Source organism: Pimephales promelas, chromosome 6, assembly GCF_988280905.1.
Source record: "Pimephales promelas chromosome 6, fPimPro1.hap1.1, whole genome shotgun sequence".
Classification (NCBI taxonomy): Eukaryota; Metazoa; Chordata; class Actinopteri; order Cypriniformes; family Leuciscidae; genus Pimephales; species Pimephales promelas.
The window spans coordinates 27,084,897-27,110,557 of NC_142774.1; the positions used below are offsets into that span (position 1 = coordinate 27,084,897).

Here is a 25,661-nt window from a genome sequence, read left to right on the forward strand (position 1 = left end):
AAATGTAAAGAGTGTCATGATGGTGTGATTTTAATCATGTGAATATTTTCTAGAAATAAAAAATCCAAATACAGCATATTCATTTTTCATTGATACTTGCACCAAACAACACAATAAGATGACATTTAAAAATAATAAAAGAAATTTAAGCTCCTTATTATGTTGCCGAATCTGTGCTGGTTTTTGCATTGGCCGCCTCCAGTTTTCACTTTGTTTTGCCTCCAGCTAGCGCCATGACGTAACTGTGACGTCGGCGCAAAAGGGGTCTATTGGCCAGGGTGGTTTGCAGACGAAAGATAGTGTGTTGATTGTGCTTCTTGAAAGATGCAAGGTAAGCCCTCTTATGCCCTGATGAATTCTTAAGTTACATCCCGTCCTCACAAACGTATTGCCTTGTATATTTTGGCCTTGGATATCATTAAGACACATAGCTCCCGATATCACTCACAATCTAATGGTTTGGTGGAGCAATTTTAACCTAGTTACTTTACTGTCTTGAGTTTGTTTTTTAATCAAAATCAAACCAACTGGGACTGTTTGTTGCCATATGGTATGGTGCCTTATCAAAGTAGTGTACATGCCAGTACATGATTTACAACTTGCAAGATGTACAAGACCATGTTTGGACAGGAAAGTGTTCTTCCTCTGGATGTGGTGCTGAATAGGTCATCAGAAGCAGTTTGTGTCCGTACGTGAATGGGTTGGCCCATTGTCCATGACAGTATAGAGGCAGTAAAATGGTAAATGGACAGCATTTATATAGCGCTTTCATAGACACAATGGTCACCAAAACACTTTACATTTGCCACCCATTCACTCGCTCATTCATACACCAACGGCGGTGTCAGCCATGCAAGGTGCCATCCATCTTGTCGGGAGCAGCAGGGGTTAGGTGTTTGGGGTTGTACACCACAAAGGCACCACACGTCTTGTTAAACTCACTGATGAATGCGGTTGCCTATGAATGCACTAAACCTTTGCGCAGAGGGCACTTTGATATCACATTGTGAGGGTTTTTAAACATTAAAAAAACAGTTGGAGGGCCAGATAAAGATGATCTTTTTTCTATACCATTATACTAGTCCTGAATTGATATGGCATAGATAATTTATTGTTGCCTATTCCTATTTATTTTTATTTATTGCAGTCTCGACTCTCGACCCCTTCGCAGCAGACCATTGAGCTTAAAAAGACTCAAATTTCAACGCTACAGGCTCCGGTTTAGAGATCTATTGAAGTCTATTGGACTAGCCTGCACGTTGAAATATGACGACAAAGGTATACCCAGTGCGTTAAAAAGTGACGCTAAGGGGTCCTGGCTAGCGTCCATTAGGTTTTTTTTTACAACTTTCCATTACTTATATTAGGCTACTTATTTTCTTAAATCATTCAAGCGTCATTTTTCACGTCAACATTTTCATGCTAATAGCAAATATATTCGGTAGTCCCATTACAAATTAATTTCTATGCATTTTTAGTGCATATTAGTGGTATATTTCAATATTAACCTTCCACAGAGAGACCATAATGGATTTCTTATTCTGGCCTCTGGTGGACAACTTTAATATTACTGTAAAGTTTTTTTTTTTTAGTAGTCATAGCATGGCATGGAGTCATAGGCTACAGTAAACTGTAAAAATAATAAAATATTAATCTTATTTTTTTTAATTTCTTATTTAATCTTATAAATCTTGTTTAACCTAATAATGATGACCTTTTTTAATGTCTCCGCCCTCTGCTGAACAGTACTGACGCGCGTGCACAGCATACTCATCTGCTTGAGTGATGCTGGCTCGCGCAAAGTGCTAAGCGCATGTGTTCAGTTCATCAACAGTTCCCGTTAACAGACACACAGGTCTGCGACTGCGACGACTCAAACTATACAACTGACTTTTTATTCAAACAAAACATACCGTTAGAATTTGTTCTGAGAATTCAGATATCTTCTGAAGTTTTGTTTAATAGCCTAGGCTATAGCCTGCGCAATTAAGTTAAAGGTCTGGATTTTAAACACGGACATGGCTGAAGCACGGAATGATGGAGATGAAGAATTGCCAAATGTGTCTATTAGGCCTACGAGGAGAAGAGATTCAACAGGTAGGACAATTATTATTACTGTTACAATCACGTATCTAAGTATACAGATTAAAGATTCGGTAGTTTCACATCACTTGACTTTCTGAAATTAACGTGGTTCACGGATTTTGCAGATATGACAAAATGTCACAAATTCCCCTGCCATTTTGAAAATAGTCCTTTATTAATCAGAGATTTTCAAGATAATATTCTTCACGCAAATGTTCCATTACATTTAATTTTCTCTTTATCCAAATTATAGGATTCCATTTATCATTCACTTAAAAAGTTAAAAAACCTTTTCGTTATTGCAACTTGGTCCCTGCTTTTTGAAAACAGAATTTTTTTAAATAATTATATAATTTTAATAATAATTTTTAATTATTTTAATAACTGAAATAAATTAACACAACTATTTAAATTGTTAAAACGCAAATTAATTAATTTATTAAAGTAAATGCAGCTTTTGACAATATCAATAATACATATTTGTCACACTCCTTTTAGTGAGGAAAAGGAAAACACATTCTGTAGGAAAATTGAAGGAATTGCACCCAAGCATTATTGTCCTATACCTCTGGTTCACAATATTCAAGATTTTTTTTAAATATTACTATTTAGCATATGCAAAAATACCAGAAAGTAAAAACTGATCTGTGGAAAGTTCCCCTTGCTCTCCTCAGCATTAGTCTGGGTGTATATAATATCGCTGAGTCAGCTGTGAGTGGGAGGAAAAACAGCAGGTTACAGCTTTTCCCCTATGTTGACACACAACAGGTGACACAACTGAGGAAACATGAGGCAGCAGTTGTGCTTGCAGCAGCCTGTGTGAAAGAATACCACCTGTGCAGCGTCATGTGTGTCTGTCTGGACAGTTGGCATACTCAACATATTAAACTGTCTCACATGTTGTTCCGTCTTTCATATAATTTTTTTAATTCTGGTCTAATGGTACAAAAACATAGGCTTAGTTTTGAACCATGAAGCATTGCTTATAAAGAAAAATATGAAATTGGTGCTTTAACAAGTGTCTAAAGCCTTCCTGCTTTCTGCCGACTACTCAAAGTCACCATTGAATCAACATTCTAGAATATTGCAGTATTTGTTATGAAGTATTTATCCTTGCACTCTTGCATCATTAATAGTAGTTTTATTCATGTGCCCTCCTTATCTTAAATCAAAATAACTTTCCTTCTCTCTTGCGACAACATTGTTCTGTTCTCTGACACTCCTGTCACTCACATAGCTAAAAACCATCCAATGAACCAGTCATTTCCCAATGGACAAAATCAAGTCCCAGCCTACATTTTTTCTTGTTTTTAGTTTTCTTGTTTTTTTTTTTAGGTTTCACCTGGATATACAACACAATAGGGAAGAAAAGGCGACTGCAAAAAAATGTCTCTTGAAGTCATGATGAAATTGGATTGATTGGATTGATTTTTATTTAAAAGGGACCATGTGCAATTAATAACATAAATGTAAACATTTGATGCATTACACCAGAGTTAGCCTTAGGCTAATTTACATCTGCAGTCCCCCGGCACAAATAAATACAGATACATACAACACAGATTAAAATATCAACATTATTCAAGAATATGTGGCATATCAAACATAAAACATCAAACATTCTTCAAGAGCATATGTACTTAATGACCTCACTGACACGCACACACACACACTCACACACACACACTCACACACTAAAATCACAACATACAACGATATGTCCACCCACAACCCCTTCTCAACCCTATAATAAAGAGGTAAATGTGACTGAAAAATAATATTACCCAATAATAAATTAGTGGATACATTGCTGTGAAAATTTTAAATGTTTTTTTATATTATCTTTAAAGTGCCCAAACGAATCACATGTTTTTATATTGTCTGGAATTATATTCCATTGTATTGCAGCTTTGAAAGAAAAGGCTGCCTGCCCAAATGCTAAATAGCGAAAGGGTACAGTACAGCTATACGGAAACTATTCTAGTGGTCCGCACAGAGCCACGGTAACAGATATACTCACGCAAACATGTGTGAAGTGTGAATGTGTGAAATGCTAAAGTTTCAACATGTTCCAGCAGACTGTTATCATAGCATCACTCTCTACATTGGGCAGCACCTGGCTGGAAAGTCCCGTTTTCCTTAAAAATTCTTTAACCGTACAATAGCACAATTCCCGACCTTGAATTTGACTGGTCGAGTGCTCTGATATTCACTAGTGGTGGCGATTTTGTTTATTGACTCTTTCTGAACATTACATTATTCCAGTAGATGGCGAGAAGTAACCGTCTTTTAGTAGACCATTAATTATTCACTTCATGCCTTTTTGCATCGTATGATGTTTTTGATGGTTTTTAATTGTGGACTGTTTTTCTGACGAGGAAGTTTTGCTGTGTTTAATTTGACTGCAGGTATACATACTGTATTAATGTTTAAAGTTTTGTATGCAAGTGCATTTTTTTGTAGCTCATAGATAATCATTAACCCAGCTTACTTTAGTAAAGATAATGTAAATGTGCTGTAACTTAGTAATATAGTGTGTGTGAAAGCATGCATTTATATTTTTACAACTTTTCCAGTGTTGCACTGACTGTATGAGTATGCATTGCTTGTTTTGTCTTTTGGGAATGTTCTGTGAGATAAGAGTGCAGTGTGACTCTTACTTTGACGTTGTTTAGTCATCAGTGACCTCATCGCCGCTGTGTCAGTGGCATTTCACATTTGGACTTACATCTGTGCTTTTGCCTGCTGGCTTCTCTCAGACTTCAATGTCAGTATGATCTTTTATTTAATATAAAAAAATAATAGTAATAGTACAAAAAAATTCACTTACCAATAATATATATATATATATATATATATATATTTTTTTTTTTTTCAAAAAATATTTGACTGCAAACTGTTACTTTCTGTTTTAACAGGATACCGTTAATAGTTTTTTAATGTGGACACATTGATATCATCTGTCATCTGCTAAACTCATCTACTCATTAGTCCGCTTTCACAGCCTCGTTGTGTTGATAATCATGATCGTGCAAAGGAGTTGCCAGAAGCTAATTGATGGTGATTCGGAAGTCATGAGACCATCTTTCGACTTTTGGCAATTGTATTTCAAAATTCATAAGTTGTGTTCATTTGTGAAGTTCATCACGATGAACAAAACATAATCTTTTGTTAGACAACATACCTTATTTTTTCCTATAGTTTTTCATTGATTTCAGTGATTTTTTTTTAGGTTTAAAGGGGTGCGTGGACAAAAAAAAAGATTGAGAACCACTGCTTTAAGGTGTGCTAGTCTGTTGTTTTCTCTATGATTCGGAAAGAGCTGTTCAAAGTGGATTTAGCTTATAACCTGTGCTGTTTGGTGCAATCTGATTTCAGGTCAGTGTGAAAAGGTTTTGTCTCTCAGTACAATGCGTGAAAGTGTTGGCCTACACAGACAGGCTCAGACACACTCTGTCAGCACAAATGTATCCTATAGTCTGTTCACAAGACCTTTTAACTTGTCTAAACACAGATCAGTATCCACAAAATTGTCTCACAAAAATGTCTCACATGTTTACAGCTGAGAATGGAAATCACTTGATGTTTCTATTTTTTATGTTAGTTTCAGTGTCAAAAATTTCAGAATGGGAGCTTTCTTTTTTCCTTCATAAACTCTAGTTCTCAGCTGCTTTTTATTTCTCCCAAAGACCCTGTTTACACTTAAAGGAATACTTCAGGATTTAGCATTAAGCTTTGTATAGAAAACCTGTAGTATTTTCGAATTACCATGCTTTCCACCTTCATATCCCCCTGTGACAAGAGATTTATTTATTTATTGTCTGGAAAAAATCCTCAGATGACGCAATAATCAGCATTTTGCGTCATCAGAGGATTTTTTGGCCAGAGGGTGGGATCTCACTCACAGAATGTACAAATATTGTCAGCTATCTTTTTTGGAAGCTAAGCTAGCAGGCTCTTGTTCTTTTGAGAAAGCTGAGTAGTAGGGGTTACCATCCTCTTTTTCCCAGACATTTCCTGCCGTCGATGCCCGGGATTCAGCTTTTGCTTTCTCCAGTCGCCATTCATTGTTTACATGCACACCTTTTGTTTCAATCTTACAGAATTCATTCCGATTGGTGAATCTGAATGTAGTGTTTACATGAACGCTAAACAAGTGATCGGTTGACATGCGTTTTTAACATTGCTAAGAAAATTCCCGCTCCTCTGTGAGAGTGCTTATCACAGGTGTCGCTCATGGGGAATCACGCCACCGGCCTCGCGCCGTTCTCCCGTGGACCTCCTTGTCCTGCTTGCCACAGTAAACATAATGAATATCACGCAAAAGCCGAATCCCGGACGTTTTTGGCGATCTTGAAACACATTTTCGGGCAGATTCATCATGGACACTCACTAGTAGAAGACGCCGAAGATCGCTTTACATTGTACATACAATACATTAAACACCCACATATACATTACAGACACATAGGATACACTGTAAAAAATATTTTCAAGATTTGTTATCACAACATATTTTCTTTTGTCAAATCAACTTTATAATAATTTATTTAGTTGAGATAACTTATTATTTTGAGTTTCTGATGATTAAATTAATCTATTTCATTGTATTAACTCACTTTTCCCAGATCAATCAACTTAAAATTTGAAGACAACCCAGGTTACTTACTTTTTTAAGTTAAACCGACAATATTTTTTACAGTGTAGTAATCCCAACATTTTTTCTTTTGTCAAATCAACTTAAATAATTTATTTAGTTCAGATAACATATAATTTTGAGTTTCTGATGATTAAATCATTCTCCTTCATTGCATTAACTCACTTTTTCCAGTTCAATGAACTTAAAATTTTGAGGCAACCAGGTTACTTACTTTTTTAAGTTAAACCATCAATATTTTTTTACAGTGTATATATAATCACATTATCCATAATGCATGTTAAAAAGATATTTTTAATTGGGTCTTGAATGTTACCACAGATGAGACATTACGTAGTGTAAGAGGTAGCGAATTGAGGAGCATTAGTACTGAAAGACCTACTGTAAACAACCGGAAACGAGGGATGGACACTAAACCAAGTTCAGCTGATCTAAGGGACCACGTTGGATGGTAAGGGTGGAGTAGGCCAGACAAATATTGTTGAGCAAGACCATTTAATGCTTTGAACGTTAAAAGCAATACCTTAAAGTGTATACGTGATGTCACAGGTAGCCAGTGAAGTTTGTGAAGCAGAGGAGTGATGTGGGCAGAGCGCCTAGTAGAGGTGAGAACTCTCGCTGCAGAGTTTTGAACATACTGTAATCTAGCAATAAGTCCCAGAAATAAGGCATTGCAATAGTCCAGGCGTGATGTGATTAATGCATGAATTAAGTTTTTCAGCATCAACCAAAGTGAGAGAAGATCGTAAACGAGCAATACTGCGAAGATGGAAAAAAGAGTTTTTAACAAGAGAAGAAATATGAGAGCCAAATGATAGAGTTTGATCGAATAAGACACCAAGGTTACGAATCGATTGCGAGGGCTTAATATGAATTCCATCAATTTAAAAGGACTGGTCCATCCTTTTGACTGAGGCAATAGAGCCAATCACTAATATCTCGGTTTTCTTGCCATTTAATTTTAGGAAATTCAGTGACATCCAATGCTTTATGTCCCTTATACATGCAGTAAGTGAGTCAGGCAGAGATGGCCTATCCGAGCTGGTGGTGAGATATATTTGAATATCATCAGCAAATCAGTGGAATTTAAGTCCATGCCTGCGTATGATGTCACCGAGTGGATAGATGTAAATGATAAACAATAGTGGGCCAAGAACCGAACCTTGAGGAACACCCTGTGTAAGTGAGGCAGTGGCAGATCTAAACCCTTGAATAGTGATATAATATTTTCTGTCACTAATGTATGAAATGAGCCAGGAAAGAGCAGAGCCAGTGATGCCAATATCAGAGTAGCCTAGACTTGTTGTTTAAGTTACCGGTAGGCGTGGCCTCCTAGGGCAGTGAAGCAAGTACATTCTGAGTGTTGTTGTTTTTCATCCACATAAGCCAAAAATACATTTACTGGCTTTTCTCAGTCTAGAAAGCTCCGAATTCAAAAATAATTTCTAATGTCTTCTACATAAAAGACCCATTTTAAATACACATTCATCTTTCCAGAGGTGAAGTATCCCTTTAAGGCCGATTACATAAAACGCTTGACAATTATAAGTTAGTCATCTAATTTTTTCTTCTTTAAGTGTTAATGTTTTAAAGCCAGTTACATAAAAATATAGATTGGTTTAATTTTAATCCGAAAGACTGATTACCATTTTGGCTAACTGCTAGTTGGTCAGACGTTCTTAAAGACAGTCTTACCTTAATGTCCCCCTTTGCTGGAAATCAAGGTTTTAATATTTTCTTTTATATGTCTTTGTGGTGTTTTTGAGCAACCATGTGTAAGTCAAAACCATTGCTGAGTATTTTCTCTTAAAAACTGCAGTGAACCAAAGACATTCTCAAACACGGTTTGAAATCACTGGTGTTTCTGCCGTCACAAACTAAACTAAACAGTTTTCACCCTCTGTCTGAATGTTTCTTTAAAACCCACCCTCTGAAATGGTAGTCTGCTCTAATTGGTGATCTTGCACCAGTCTGCTGTGTGGTCTACTGCTTAGCATGTGTCAAATGTAATGCCCCACAATAACAGTGAGTTCTGAAGCTTCCTGAGGCACTGTAAATACTACTTTAACTACACTAACTATCAGTATTGCCATATCAGTTTAAGCCGAGTCCTAAAAGGACAGTCAAGAAGAAAAAGCTAAATGCTGCATTTTCAAATATATTGAAAAAAAGGTATTTCTTTAGAAAGAATTTTCTTTAGCTGTTTATCTTTGTCTTTCTTTAGAAAAAATCTAAAATATAAGCCGGGGAAGTTTCCGAAATGTAGTTGATTTGACACGGAATGGCCCTATAATATTATTGCAACAATATTTTTTTTATATTAAATGTTACGATTAAAATAATAACAAAATAAAATACTATTTTGAGTTTAACAACAACAATAATAATAGCATCTATCTATCTATCTATCTATCTATCTATCTATCTATCTATCTATCTATCTATCTATCTATCTATCTATCTATCTATCTATCTATCTATCTATCTATCTATCTATCTATCTATCTATCTATCTATCTATCTATCTGTCTGTCTGTCTGTCTGTCTGTGGAAACAGAGGAATCCCTGGATTTACAGTTTTTATTATTCGCTTTGGTACTATTTTCACAAGTAAGGTGTACGTTTTCAAAACTCTTAGTGCTAATATCACAACAGATCATCAAAAGTGCACTTTTTTCAAACATTTCATCATGTTTTCAACTGTGTTAGCACAATTCACACAATCACAAAGTATCCTTTTCACAACACAAAATAAGTGTTTCATCTACATTATTGTTTCATTCACAGTAACTGCCTTTCATAAAGCTCTTACTATCAAACTTTTGATTTGCATCTCTTTTTGTTCAGTTTAATACTTTTGTCTATTATTGTAAGTAATCCAACTGATCTTACAGTTTTTTTTATTCGCTTTGGTACTATTTTCACAAGTAAGGTGTACATTTTCAAAACTCTTAGTGCTAATATCACAACAGATCATCAAAAGTGCACTTTTTACAAACATTTAATCATGTTTTCAACTGTGTTAGTACAATTCACACAATCACAAAGTATCCTTTTCACAACACAAAATAAGTGTTTCATCTACATTATTGTTTCATTCACAGTAACTGCCTTTCATAAAGCTCTTACTATCAAACTTTTGATTTGCATCTCTTTTTGTTCAGTTTAATACTTTTGTCTATTATTTAATCCAACAGATCTTAATGGTTAATCAATTAATCATTTGGTAAACCTATAGATTTTCATTTCAGCAATATACAGTATTTTGAGAACTACAGAAATAAAATGTGTGTTTGTATGAATATTTACAGTAAATTACATGTAACCACACATGATGAATACTCATTGTAGCTAATTGATTTCACATAGTGGTAACCACAATTGCCCACTATATACTGTAAATGATTGTAGAGGATGTCTTCATTGATCCTTCACTTGATTACATGATGGATATTTGGAAATTATAGATTATGTAAATGTTGGGTACTGTAAGTGCATTGCCTAATGTTACAGTAAAACTGTGTAATCTGTCTTTCATAGTACTGTAGCATATTCATTTCAGCACTTCTAAGGCCGATTTGAAACATGTATCTTGCATTGTTTGCTGTTGGATGAACTGATTGTTAAAAGTACTAAACTGAAAGTAGATCATATTGTTGTGTTTCAGTGATTAAACCAAATGTTCTCATTACATATTACAATAATCTTGTGTTTGAAATAATGATTATGTGGACTGAAAACATGTGCAACTGACTGAAAGCATTACATCAGGTTTTGAAAGAATGACTAGCTGCGTTACAAGTGTGATCAGTTTGGATTTTTGTACCAAGAGTTTTGAAAATGTACACCTTACTTGTGAAAATAGTGCCAAAGAGAATAAAAAAACTGTAAATAAACAGAGATAAGGTTACTAGGGGCTGTTTACACAACACCGTGTTCAACTAAAAACAATAAAACTTTTTATGCTTTTTGACTGTTCATTTAGACGACAATGGCGTTTCGGGTGCCCGTGTAGTCTCAGAATACAGCGTTTTACAGTAAGTCACAAAAACCCAGGCAGCAGAATACAGTGTTTGTTAACACCATTGTCAAAACGATTCCCAATCTACAAAAACATCTAAAACCGCTGTATTCTGCTGCCAGGCCATTAGATTGCGATGAAGATTAGATTGCGATAGACTGAAAACGTAATATGCATGTAGACAGACAGACAGACAGACAGACAGACAGACAGACAGACAGACAGACAGACAGATAGATAGATAGATAGATAGATAGATAGATAGATAGATAGATAGATAGATAGATAGATAGATAGATAGATAGATAGATAGATAGATAGATAGATAGATAGATAGATAGATAGATAGATAGATAGGTTTTAAGCTGTCATTTATGTGTAAAGGTAACTATTTCCAACGCGTTCTCATCCCAAAGCATACCATTTTTTTTAAGAACTGGAAGAAAAGGATTCTTTTTAGAGTCAAAAACACATAATCTGCATTTGAATGGATTCCGTCATTTATCTTTGCTTATTGTAGTAACCACCAATAGAACCACCAATTGAACATGTGAACATTTTTGTATGTGCCAGAAATTCCATTTGGACCTTCTGTCTCTACTGATCTATGATCAGTTTTGCACCTTTGTAGCGGTTTCAGGACTCTTTTTTTAGTGAAAGCTGGTCCTAGATCAGGGCGAAATCCATATAATCTTCTATATCACAGTGATAAAGCTGATGTTTTTACTGATATCAGGATGTAGTTTGTTAAACCAATCGCTCAAGGATAGCAGGCAGAAAACTATTTGACTATTGTTAATGTCAAAAAAGAAATACTTCCTGATTGGCCGCATTCCTGCATGGCACACTGGCTGTGTCAACATACCTAATGAAAAAAAGAGACGTCACTTTTACTGGGAGTTGTCCTTCCTCACAGACACATTTTAATCAGGTGGGCAAGGGACTCTGTCTAAGTCACTTATATTCTCTGCAACATATGCAGGTAGGACTGTATGTTTCCTATTAAAGCTTGCTGATAAGTTAATGTATCAGATTGCAGCTATGTATCATTTAAATTTTTGTAACTTAACTTGTAAATAATACAGTGATTTAAATGGTTTGATAAACTCAAATCAAATGACTTCAATTCTATTATGAATGAGGTAGGCTATTTCACTTTCTCATACTTTAACACACAAGAGCAGAAACTGAATCCAGCAGGTGTGTCTGGGGACAGTGATGGGTCAGTAGTCAACTGCAACAAAGACGCACAAAGACCCCTTTGCCAAAGCAGTCATTATGTTTTATGACTTCACTCTCATTACCTGAGGAAAGTTAAACATTCTCTATGAATGCTTGATGTTGTCGGGAGAAACGAGGATCCTACTTTTATGTAGTGTAGTCAAATTCTTGTTCTATTTGTAGTTTCATAAGCTTTAATAAGGTGTTAAAAGTTACTAAATTACTATGTGTCCAAAAATGATAAAAGGAGGCACCAAATGAACCTGCTTTACTGAAACCATAACCTGCTGCTCAACTGGGCCTGAGTGATGTGAATGCGGAGCGTGGTTTCATGAAAAACTGCGCTGTTGTATAGCTTCCAGTTCTCTCCTAAGCTCTGCTCTTTAAAACAGGTTTATCAGGAACATACCATACAGTTTAACCAGCCAAACACACAATGTCACACTGCCAGTTGTGCCTGTGGCCTAGTCACTGAATATTGCAAATGTAGAATAAAATTTGTGCTACAAAGAAATTTAGCTCATGCTTTGTGTTTTATGTTTTGCAGACCACTCAGAAAGAAATAAACAAGAACACTTACATATAAGGTAAGATCTCTTTATGGAAACACTTATAATAGTATCTTTGAATATGCGGTCTTTGCACTGATACACTGAAAGAGGGAGAAAAAGAACAAGTATTTGTGAATTTACTGCTGTCAGGATAAACTGATTTGACATCTCTGAAATCTAGTGTCTATTTTAGTGATACTTTGAATATTAATAATCTAATTTAATATTATTCATATTGTTAGAAATATTAATCAGTCATTGAAGTTTGTAAGTTCAATTTTGACCTCTCACAGGATGCATTACAAGGCCAAAATTATGTGGAGACTTGAGCACCACATTCCTATGTGCTTGTTGAACATTTAACTTCAAAATTATTGCTATTCATTATGAGGTGATCTGTCCTTTGACATTATAACAGCTTCTGCTTTTCTGAGATGTCGTAACATGGAATTTGCTCACTTTTAGACCCAAGAGCATTTTGAATGTTTCTTCAACTATGGGGACTTTAGTTAGCAACCTGTGGAATTTCAGACAGTAAACTGTTGTAAAATAAACCTTATTTAATTGAACGGTAACACTTTGTTTCGATAGTCCACTTTAGACATTCTACTAACTATAAGTAACTTTTCAACTACATGTCAACTAACTGTCATTAGAGTATTAGTAGACTGTCTGCTTAATATCTGCTAACACTTTATTTCGTTGGTCCCCCAACAGACATTCAACTGACTATAAGTAACTTGGCAACTACAAGTAAACTTATTCTCCTAACCCAAAGCCTAACACCTAACCATAACCTGACAGTCTATGAAATACTAATACTCTAATGAGAGTTAGTTACTTATAATTAGTAGAACGTCTAAAATGACTTATAATAATGAAATAAAGTGTAACCAATTAAACTTGTCTTCTAATGATGTTCAGTAGTAAACAGGCATCACAGGACAACATTGTTCTGAAACACCATGTACGTTTTCACCACAATTTCATTCATACTTTTATGATGGATTTTCATACTGTATTTTAAGATTCAAAGTCTGCATCTATAATAAAACAATACAATCTATACATAAAAGGCATACAAAAATGCCAAAGGCAGACAGAATGTTACCTTCACAAAATGTGTGTGTTTGTTAGATTAGATTAGATTAGATAACCTTTATTGTCATTATAAACATCTATAACGAAATTAGGAAGTGCTTTCCTTAGTGCCGGATTATACAAAAAAACAAACAATGTTATACGATACGACACAAATATTAAACATGTGATACAAAAATAATCAATTTGTAGTAAGTTTTAAATATTGCAGTAATAAGAAATATGTTGCACTAAACCTGTGTTCTGTTTGTTTTTAAAAGAATAGTTCACCTATAAAAATGAAAATTCTGTGATCATTCTCATGTCGTTCCAAATCTGAATGACTTTCTTCCACAGATCATTAAAGAATATGTTTTAAATAATGTTGGTAACCAAACACTTGTTTACATTGTACTGAAAAAAAAAGATATATATTTTTTTGACAGAAGAAATAAAACCATGCAGGTTTGGAAGGACATGAGGGTTAGGAAATGATGATAATTTTGATCTTTGGGAATGGGGAGAAAACACCCACATATGGACAATACATTTAGAGTACTCTAAAATGGTGTTTGTTTACACAGTAGTGTTGCTTCAATTAACAACAATGTTCAATTTTTAACAGTGCCTTAAGGGATACTCCACTTTTTTTGGAAATAGGCTCATTTTACCACTCCCCCAGAGTTAAACAGTATAGAGTTTTACCGTTTTCAAATCCATTCAGCCTATCTTCTGATATTTAGAAGAATATCAGTAACCAGACAGTTTCTGGTCTCATTGACTTCCATATTAGGAAAAAAAAAATACTATGGAAGTCAATGAGACAAGAAACTGTCTGGTTACTGATATTCTTCTAAATATCAGAAGATCGGCTGAATGGATTCGAAAATGGTAAAACTCAACTGTTTAAGTGGTAAAATGAGCCTATTTCCAAAAAAAAAAAGTGGAATATCCCTTTAATTCAACGCATTCTCATCCTAGGGCGTCATATAGTGATGCTTTTGACAATGCGTATACATCCAACGCACATGGCACCATTTAGCGTCAATATAACACTCTTCGGTTATGGTAGGTTTAGCCATAGATATCCACAATAAAGGCTAGATATCTCGTCCACGCTGCTGGCCAATGAAGGTCGACGTCTGCACCTGGCGGCCATCTTGTCACAGGCAGCTCGCGCACTTGTAACATTGTGTTTTAATGATGCATGTACTTTTTAAATCACCACAACTTGCTCAATTTTCTACCGATTTTCAAACAGTTTGGTTTGTTATAAACGTTAGAGATGTAGTTTAGACACTGCATACTTATGAATAATAAGTGAATAAATAAGTAATCATCCAGAATTATAGCCATGTTAATAACGTTTGTAAGAAACCAGTTTGTAAATCCGTCAAGATTTCAACGAGATAAGAGTGTTTCTGTTCGTGCTGATCACTCATCTTACATCAGCTTGCCTGTGACAAGATGGCCACCGGTGATGACGATAGAAACTCCGCTGTAAGACATCTAGCCCTTATGGGCTCTATGCACGGCGGTATTTCCGGTGAAGGATTAAGGATGCTCGATAACTTCCGCCGATCGTAGAGTCCAATGCAATACCGAGAATTTATAATGAATTTTATACTCCATGGTTATACTAAAGAAACGTTAGTCACAAAAACAGATAAAACTGGCACCCCTCGTTGTGTTTATGCTTCTTTTTAAAATTATATTAAATAAACATAACTATATATAAAATTACATCTAAACGTATGTACATTTTGTTTCAAAGACGGGAGGACGGTAAATTTTGAAGACTCTACCATAATCCCGTTTTCCTCGGTGTTCCTCCACTTTAATCTCCACAACCGGAAATGGACGAGCATCCTTGCGTCAAATGCGGAATTTATGCGTGCATATAGCCCATTGTGGCTATCTATGGGTTTTGGTCTGGGGTAGGGTTAGGGATAGACCACTAGGAGGCGCCCTCTGGCCCATATATATCTGCGTCTCATATTGACGCCAAAGGGTGCCATATGCGTTGGATGTATACCCATTGGCAAAAGCGTCAGTACATGACGCCTTGGGATGAGAACGGGCTACTTAAACAAATAACCTTTTTATTTGTAACATTTTGTAAAAAACTGTTTAACTGTGGAAGGCCTGTTATATAAATCAGAACTAATGGGTAGTTGTGCTTGTTTCTTGCTGAGCTAATCATGCCTGTACAGTGAGAGACATTAAGGGTGTGAATCGAACATGTCAGCTGGTTCTCATTTGAATCAGAGCTAAAGCTGCCTCTGAGAGCCTGCTGGTATGCTGGACTGGCCTGACTCTCTCTCTCTCTCACTCACTCTGTGCTTATGACACATCACTTCAGCTATGCAGAAAGCAGCAGCTTTAAAAAGTCCACATAGTCAGGAAGTGAATTCATGTCTTGAGCATGAATGATCAAAGAGCTTTTAACTAATGATGAACACTAGTTTTTGAAAGGAATGGCGTAATTTGCTGTAAGGGATTCTTTAACACTTCATATATCTACTAATGTAAGGTATTAACCGCATGACTTCATATCTTTGATGTCTCTTCATTTGCATTTAATGCTAAAGCTTTGTACAGTGTGAATGTTCAATTGTGTTTTGTTTGCTCTGTGTCTGACACCGTAGTTTTTATAATTTACTAGTATTATTGATGTTTCACTGTTCTGTTGAACAGGAGGGTATACAGGGGAAATGAGCAATGAGTTGTGAAAAATAAGATGTAGAGTAATTAAAACAGGTTTTATCAAGTAATAATTCAATAAATGTTAACATTATGTGAGAAATAACTGTCACCGTTATCTGTTGAAGATATTGTGGTTATAAAATGCTAATTAGTAGTAATTGGATGTATGTGTTGTTGAACTTGGTTTGGGGTCAGTAAAATTGTATTTAATGTTTTTGAAAAATGTCTCATACTCACCAATGCTGCTTTTATTTGATCAAAAAATATTGTAATATTTTATATTTACCTTTAATAGTACCTTTAATATTAAAATAACAGTTTTGTCTTTTAATGTGTTTTTAAAATGTGATTTATTCCTCTGATGGCAAAGCTGAATTTTCAGCAGCCATTAAAGGCACATTATGTAATTTTTCACCGCTAGGGGTCGCTAACCTCTTTAAAACAATAAGAAAAGCATAGATAGATGAGCACAGTGAATGAGTGTGGAATCATGGAACTTGTCGTCATGCCAATGGATCTATGGGGAAATAATGTTTAGGGATGAGTGAATGCATTCATGTTTTTTTAAACATTAAACTGTGGTATGAAGCAAGGCGCGATTGCTAATGCGAGACAGATATCTGCACCACATCCGAGTCCCATGGGATATAAATGAATGAAGGATGACATTAAAGTTATAGAAAAGAACAGAATTTATTTGAAATAGAAGTCTTTTGTTATATTGTAAATGCCTTTGCTGTCATTCTGATTCAATTTAATGCAGAATTGTAGAAAAAAAGGTATTAATATCTTTCAACCCCCATATAAATCAGAATGACGGCACTCTTTTAAATGATAAGTGTATGTGTTTTGTTGTTACTTTGTTCATTCTCTCTGTCATATGTTAATGTAAATGTAATGTATCTTTTTTTGTTGTTTTGTTCTGTTCACGTTTTTAGTTTAGGGCCCCTTTCTTCAATCAAAGCAGCCTTTAAGAGAAGTGAGTAGGTTGTGATGTAAATCAAGGTTTATTTTACTTTCATACATGGTAGAATGTATAATTACAGGACACATTGTAGTAATGTCATGTTTTTACTATATATACATGGTCAAGTGTGTCATAAAATGCTGAATGCTGTCAAATCTTCCAGCTTCTGCAAGAGCTCTCTCACAACCAGACTACTCCAGGGAAAGAAGGTGAACTATTTTTTCCATTTCTACACTTTTATTTATACGTACAGTGACTTTTGTAAAGGAAGGGATTGGAGGCTGATATGCCAAAATCCAGATTTAAACTCACATCTCTTGTGTGAGCAACATGTTTCAGTATTTTGGAGAATATGTAGGCTATGAACTGCAAGTGTTAATATGAAACCCTAAAATCATTCTCATATTGTCACAGTTGGGTGACATAAAGTGCTAGGTGGGTTGGGTGCAGGATCGCAAGCAGTTAAAACATTTATTTACAATTAACTAAGAACATGAACTGAGTGACGAGAACTGACAATAAACAGAAGGAAACACAGGGCCTAAATACATTTAAAAAAACAATCAACTAAATGAACATCAGGTGCAAACAATAATCAAACAATGAGCAACCTAGGACACTAACTAGAAGCAGGCAAAAGGAACTAAGGAAACTCATAGAAAACTCAAACACCGATAAAACAGGATAGAACACTGACACACATATGGGCTGCATCCGAAATCTCACACTTCTCTGCTATATAGTAGGTGAAAATAGTATGTGACAAGAGTAGTGTGTCCAAATTCACAGTATACTCATAAAAGAGTAGGCAAAAGTACCTGCATGTCCTACTATTTCCAGCAAAATTTGCATGCGATGAACACTTTACTATCCCATAAGGCCACAGGAGAGGATTTATGAATAGCGACGCAACTGATGGTCACATGATAATGACAACATGTATTATGTCCAGATTAAATTCATACTACACACATTCATACTTTTTTTGCAATCACAAAGTAAGTACTAATTCAAAATAAGTACCTACGATTCGGTACCTATGATGAGAGTTTGCGATTTCGGACGCAGCCGCTCTGCTCGTACATTCTTATCCTGGATACAGTTGCCACCATAGATAGACAATAATCTACTCGAATATGTGGTTACAATTGGCTTTATGCACAGCTGCACTACTTCCTGAACTTCAGCCAGCTCCTTGTTTCCTGTCTGCCATTATTGGACAAATTGATTCATTCAGGTGTGCCTGACCTCAGTAGTCACGGCAACAATAATCAGACACACCTGAATTAATCAAATTTGTCCAATAATGGCAGACAGGAAACAAGGCGCTGGCTGAAGTTCAGGAAGTAGTGCAGCTGTGCATAAAGCCAATTTTGAATATTAGTAAAAAATTAAATAAAAATAGTAGTATTAGAAGAAAATTTGTACAAAGTCATTTTTTTGTCTTACAATGATTATCCTAATATTCCTATAAAAAATACATCAGTATAATAAAAAAGTGGCAAGCTGATAGTGGCAAACTGACCACAGAATATTTCAATAACATTTATGCTAATATGAACCTCCTCATGTGTTTTATACAAAACCACAAGCCTGGATATATACCTGTGCTTTGAAATTGGTGTACATTACATTCATACCTATTAAGAAGAATCTGTTGTTGTTTTCAGGCGTTCAGAGATAACCATCCTATCAGCAGAGCCGTTAGCAGCCACTTCTTGGTATCCTGGGGCGTCTGGCCAGTTTTCATCCACATCTTTCAAAACACAACCAATCTGGAATGAGAGTGTTCTGACGTCTGTTCAGGTACAGTGATTTATACCACTATATCCAATTCAACTGCTGTCATTAACAGACAGTTGTGCCAAACAGGTGTGTGGATTCTCTTTGTTTACTTAGCATGTCTTTACTTTAACTTTTCAAAGCATGGCTACTTTGTCCCTGACTTTGTTTGACAGACTAACATATGGATTACTTATTTACCAATAAACCATTGTCATTCTAGAACGAGTCCAACAATGTAGTCTATAGGCCAATTCTCACACTGCACCGACAGACGGCAGTCGGCAACAGATGCTTTGTTTGTTGGATCAGTGTGTTACCCCTGTTGATGTCTGTTACCATCTGTCAGAGCTTGTTTTCACTGATTGAACATGTTGAATTGGCACTTGTCTGGTCATAGAATGTCTAAGAATGGGCAAACTGTAATCTGGTGATTTTCTGTGTTGGTCAGCGTCTATCGGTGCAGTTTGAACTGGCCAACTGTGTTATGGTTACTAAAACTGAAACAGTTAAAAATGTAAAACAAATAGTGCCGATGAAAACTGAAATAAAATATAAAGGTTTGATGAAAAACTTAAATAAAAATTAGAAATATAGCTGAACTAGCTGACGTAAAATAAGTACTACAATTACTTAAGCCAAAACTGAAATAAAATAAATCTATCAAAAAATGAAAGCTAATTAATAAATGTTATAGTATTTCACAGGTTAATTTGTCCATATAATCTTTTAGCTACACTGTAAGAAAAAAATATTGTTGGTTTAACTTAAAAAAGTAAGTAACTGGTTGCCTTAAAATTTTAAGTTTATTGAAATGGAAAAAGTGAGTTAAAACAATGAAGGAGAATGATTTATTCATCAGAAACTCAAAATTATGTTATCTGAACTAAATAAATTATTTAAGTTGATTTGACAAAAGAAAAAAATGTTGTGATTACTAATCATGAAAACTATTAGGGTGGCTTGCTGTCGGCCTTGGAGGGGCTCGGGGAAGCAGCTTCAACTCGAGCTTAGATATACCCCACTGGAACAACTATGCCTGGATGATAAGTGTGGTAGCAAAATGCCTAAATTATGTTGGTGAAGTTGAGGAGGTGAAGGAATGCCAAAACAGCTGCAAGGCGAACGGCTGCTTATGTGCTCCGGCAGTTAATTGAAAGATTAGATGGGTTAACTTCTCCCAAAATTACATTTAGAAACTTCACAAAAATAATACTAAAATAACACTGGGGGATATCTGCTCATGTAGCATTTTTAAATATTACCATTTTTGTACAAAGACATTTCAGTCAGGATTCAAGGGCATTTTTAAAGGTTGTTATATTAGAAGGCATTTTAGAGATGCATCAATATTCAATACAATTATTATTATACGGTCTATAAAGAAATCAAAAACACGCTAAAACTAAAATAAATAGTTTGTGCTTTATGCTGTATTTCCCAACATTATAATATGCAGTGTGCAAATATTAAATATTGGCTAATACTGATAAATGAAATACTGATGTAATGCCAATACTGTAACTAATGTCCACTGTATGCGAAAACCCATGTGCAGTTTAATTAAATCCAAAAACATCAATGAATGAATGAATGAATACAAGATAAACAGACTATGAAACAACTCAATTAACAGCAGGTTACATTGAATGAAACTTACTAGACAAAAGACAATGGTAACATGAGGGCTATTTATACACAAGGACTGATCATTAAAGCCACACTGCGGAACTTTTTAACCACTAGATGGTGCTCGACATGTAATTTTCACATCCAGCATCCCTAGAGGCCACAAGCTCCGCAGCACTGTCGCAAATTAAAGTCAACAAACAGTCAACCGGTCAGCCTCCCGTGTCTTTAGATTGTGTGTGCTTGTGCTTTTACTGTCTATGGTGCTTGCAGTGTATGAGGCGGGCCGGGCAACCTTGCCGCGCTTGATTCCCTTACAGCAGCCGCCGACTGAGAGAGCGAGCGGGTGATCCCCGTGGGGATTATCATGTCTGTGAGTGAATGTGGGTGCGGGACAGCGCGGACACATTCACTGCACTGAAAACACCGTCGGCCAGAGCTGACTGTAACGTTATGTGTTTTGGTTTATTTTTACAGAAACCGTGGGACATGTGGTGTGTAATGTTAGTGTTTGTGGGTACTACTGAGTCGTGGGGACGTTCACTACATTTAATGTAACGTTAACGTTATATTTGACATGAGCCGATTTTATTAGTGCGAGCCCTGCACTGAGGCGGGCTGTTTGTAGAAATGAACAATGGGCTGTGGGCATTTTATTACACTCATAACACCATCGGCTGTGGCCGGAATACCAGAAAATGCTACACTGCTTATATAATTTATCTGGGTTACCTTAGAAACGGCATTTTTGTGCAGGCAAGCGTCCGCATCGGTCGAGCACTCTTTCTCCTCCGTTACCTCACGCCAGCGAGCGAAGCGAAAGCTGGACCAATGTGTTAATCCTAGTCCTGGCTTTTAATTTGTCACTCTCCTCTTTTCGTTTTTAGTTTCCTCTGATAAAACCGTTGCCTTCTTCCTTGTAGCTGTTGTTCGGCATGACGAAAACATACAGACGGCAATCAAACGCGAGTTGAGCACTAACGTTAGATTCTGAGGAAGTTGTGGGTGGTGGGGGAAGTGACGTATGCCGTAAAGCGGTCGAATTTTGTAGTTCTTTTTGTGCTCGGGTTCCTACCCGAAACCCGAAGTTACAAAGTGCAAGTAAAAGCGATACAGACACCTTCAGGAGACGGCAGACGCGTCATTCAACCTATTGCAAGTCGATCTACCATCTCAATGGGTTTTGGTAATATATTATAAAGGTTGAAGAGTTCCACGGTGTGGCTTTAAACAAGGAACACCAGGGAACATTCAAACAATAAACCAATCACAGAACAGAGAAACACATGACATCAAACAACAAATCAGATCATGACACAGAAGACTAGTGAAGCTCAAGACATGATCACATGATGACAAGGGAATCACATGACAAGCAGGAACCATGACTTGAATTTTAAAATAAATGACATGAACACAAACAAAAGCCAAATCAACATGCAAGAAATATTATGCATCCCTACTCTGTTCTCTAGGACTGTATGGTTTCTGCACACTCGTGACGTGTTCGCATGGTTTGATGCTTGCGTAAGAGTGATTCCCCTCTCTCGTGCTTCAGCTCCCACCATCCTATGAGCAGGTGATCAAGGAGAAGACCCAGGAGCAGGTTGCCACACCTTTACCACCTCCACAACACTTATACACAACAACTATTGCCACACAGACTGACTCACTAGAGGAGAATGCCACAAGTCCGGATTCTGGCACGTCCCTGCAGCTGAACCGGTTGCAGCCCAGTGGAGGTTAGTCAGTACTGACAAGATTTAGAGTGCACAAATCAATGTGAACCATAAACTGAAACTCAATGTTTGGTCTTTACTGTTTCAGCAAAGCAGCCAATAAAACCACCTCGGCCATCATTGCCCAAACCCAAACCCATTCCGCCAGAAACTCAAACCAGGTCCCCAACATCCACTCCCAACTGCCAACCCGTCGTTGATATAGCCCCAGCCCCACGCCCTGTTCCTCAGCCTCGCTCCAAAGCTAAACCCCTGAGTCCAACCAACCACGTCAATGTGCAACCTCTGATAGCACTGCAAGACAGCTTGTACGTTTGTCCTATAACCTCTTTGGAGAATTCTGATTCCCATTCAGGAAAGTATCTGAAGGATCTCTTAGATGTCTTCAGCTCCGAACCTCAACGTGAATTGAACATTCAAAGAGAGCAGACGAACCAAACTAAAGAAAACCAAAGTCAGAACATGAACTCCCTCCACAGCGACCGTAACATCCGATCAAGAATCCAGGCCTTTGAAAGTCAATCTAGTGCAGAGAATAATGAAACCGTTGTGCCTTCCCCTCGTCCTCGAAACATTTACACCAAACCACCTGTGCTGGCACCAAAACCCTCCATTACCCCTCGTCCTTCTGTCAAAAAGCCCAAAGAAGAGGAGATTTTACAATATGATAGTCACTTATACGAAGAGGTCCATGCAGCACCTATGCCAGCTCCAAGGCCTCAGCTTTTCAAAAAACCCTCCTTCAACTCAAGAGATGAGTCTGACTTTCAGCCTCCCTTCAGGACGGCCCTCATCCCTCCATCACGACCTTCATTAGTCAGAGTTAAAAATTTAATTTCCCAGGATGAGGAAGTAGTATTGAAAGGCCCTCCCCCACCACTTAAGCCCAGCAAAGATCTGCTGAACCTCAACAACCACAACCCCACTGCACTTCTGTCTAACGTCACATCCACAGCGAACATGCAAAACAATGACTTTGTGGATGCTGCCATTAGTAAGTTTTAAGGACCACGATACAGGTATTTGTGTATATACATAAATTGAGTAATGCAGATAATTAATATATCCCTGTCACAGACCACTTTCCCACTAAAACTGCCTATCAAGGGGGATTCACCTACTTAGGATCAAGCATGCAGCATGGAGTGACCAGAAGACCCACAGTCATCAGAGTCCCCAGTAAAACAGAAAAAAGTGAGTCATTAATAGCCATTGTATTTATATGTTATATATGCCCAATTGTTTTTAATACATATTCATATATATGTGAATGAGCCAATGATTGAACCATACCACATAGTGACCATGGCTGTCAAGCTCCAAAACTCATTGTGTTGTACTGTTTGTAGTTCATATATACTGAGTCTTCTGAAGACATATGATAGCTTTGTGTGCGGAAAAGACTAAAATGTATTAAAATTATTATAATTTTGCTATACAGTCATAATCTTCCTTTGCTGCTGCTCTTAAATCTCAAATCTTATCCAATCCATTATTGTAAGGTCGGACGGAATATTGACCAAAGGAAAATAATGACAAGAGACAGCTAATGAACTGAGCAGAAACGGGTGTGCAATTAATTAGGAGCTATGGAAACTTATAAGAACATGAAAAACAGAACACAATGACAGTAAAACAGAAATATATGGGGGTGCGTTTCCCAAAAGCATCGTTAGCCAAATATAGTCGCAAGTTCCGTTGTTGTCATAGTTGACATTGTTGGCATAGTCCAACGAATCAAGGTGCGTTCCATTCGACCGTAAGTGGACTGCGAAGTGGACTTCACAGGGTATTTCGCCATCTTAAGTGAGATTCCAATTCGAACATGTTCAGTTTGAAGGGCACTGCAAACGGCATAGGGAATAAGGGAACATCGATACATCACTTCACAGGAAGTCAGTGAAGTCCACTTCAACTGATATACCGTGTTCAGCAGTGAACACTGCGTAGGGACCCTGTCGAATGAAACGCACCTTCAGTGTTTCGTGAGCTTAGAATTATAAGGTTCTATCTCCGTTTAGGGTAGTTCTGAGAAATCGAGCATAAAAGTTTTTACATCCCAGCTGGCAAAACTGTTATGTAGTAAAATCTTCTATTATAGCTTTATCTATTCATCTTTTTTTTTTTAAATAACACAGCACAGGCATTAATAAACACCTAATGGATCAGATTATGTCAAACTCAATTTCGACCAAAAGTGGAGATAGAACCTTATAATTGTAAGCTCACGGTTTCCCGAAACCATAGTTACAACAAACAATCGCAAACAGTTGCAAGTTGTGTGGTAATTACAGCTGTGGTTAGAAGCATAGTTTTGTGTTTGCATGACATATCTTTTAATTTTAATATATGCTAAATATTGTCAAGATATTTAAAGCACTGTTTTTTTTTAAGAGTGCGCATGTGCAGACATGGTCTAGTACGTAAGAATGAGCCTATGATTGAATCTGGAAATAAAGCAGAATAACTAAGAAAAAGATGTCCATAATTTATAGAAAAATAAATCTAGCATTAATTAAATCTCAAATGGATTAATTAAAATACATTATTACTCAACCACCTGCATGACATCATTTACCAACAACAAACGGTTGAACGACAAATTTGCGACAGTATGGTTTCAGGAAACAATCATGACTACCTAGTTGATTTCTTCTGCAATGCATCATACTATGGTAGTTAAGCATAAACAGAACCATTACAATTATGCAATGTTCAGTTGTACTTAATAGGAATGGAAGCCCAGCATGCTAGACATGCACAGGGTTTAAATGTATATAAATGTAAAGCTTGTATTTCTATTATAATAATTACTCAGTAAAAAAAAAATTGAGATCTTTTTTTTTTTTTTTTTTTTTGAGGATGGTTTTCTTCATGTTAAAGATGTCCCTGTCATGAACATTTCCAATTGGCCATTGAATCTAGACAGCTTGATTAGCCTATAGCCTAGATGTACTAATAGTTCAATAGTTTTTGGTAAGTAAGATTCTTTTAAAAAGTCTTGTATGCTCATTAAAGCTGTATTTATTTTATTTTATCAAAAATATTTAAAAAATGTAATTTATTTATGTGAAGAGAAAAGTGAATTTTAAGTAGTCATGATAAGTTAGGGTGACCATATTTTGATTACCAAAAACCAGGACACTCGGCCCAGCAAACACATGGGCCAACTCAAATGATACTCGAAGTTTACTCAAAGATACCTTATTAATTTCAATACATT

General features: G+C 36.4%; 1 protein-coding gene across 2 annotated transcripts in view; it reads left to right on the forward strand.

The window, feature by feature from the left end:
* The first annotated feature begins 1,946 nt into the window (after positions 1-1,946).
* sh3d19 (SH3 domain containing 19) overlaps positions 1,947-25,661 on the forward strand; it is a 33,324-nt gene continuing 9,609 nt past the window's right edge. The window contains exons 1-8 of one of the 2 annotated variants that reach the window (XM_039693780.2): positions 1,947-2,097; positions 12,532-12,571; positions 17,260-17,300; positions 17,452-17,497; positions 18,959-19,094; positions 22,258-22,441; positions 22,527-23,432; positions 23,516-23,632. In XM_039693780.2, the coding sequence (XP_039549714.2) occupies positions 2,019-2,097; positions 12,532-12,571; positions 17,260-17,300; positions 17,452-17,497; positions 18,959-19,094; positions 22,258-22,441; positions 22,527-23,432; positions 23,516-23,632 (1,549 nt within the window). In that variant the 5' untranslated portion in view covers positions 1,947-2,018. Of the gene's footprint in view, positions 2,098-11,690; positions 11,746-12,531; positions 12,572-17,259; positions 17,301-17,451; positions 17,498-18,958; positions 19,095-22,257; positions 22,442-22,526; positions 23,433-23,515; positions 23,633-25,661 lie in introns of those variants that run through there. The other variant, XM_089132307.1, reaches the window with a different exon arrangement.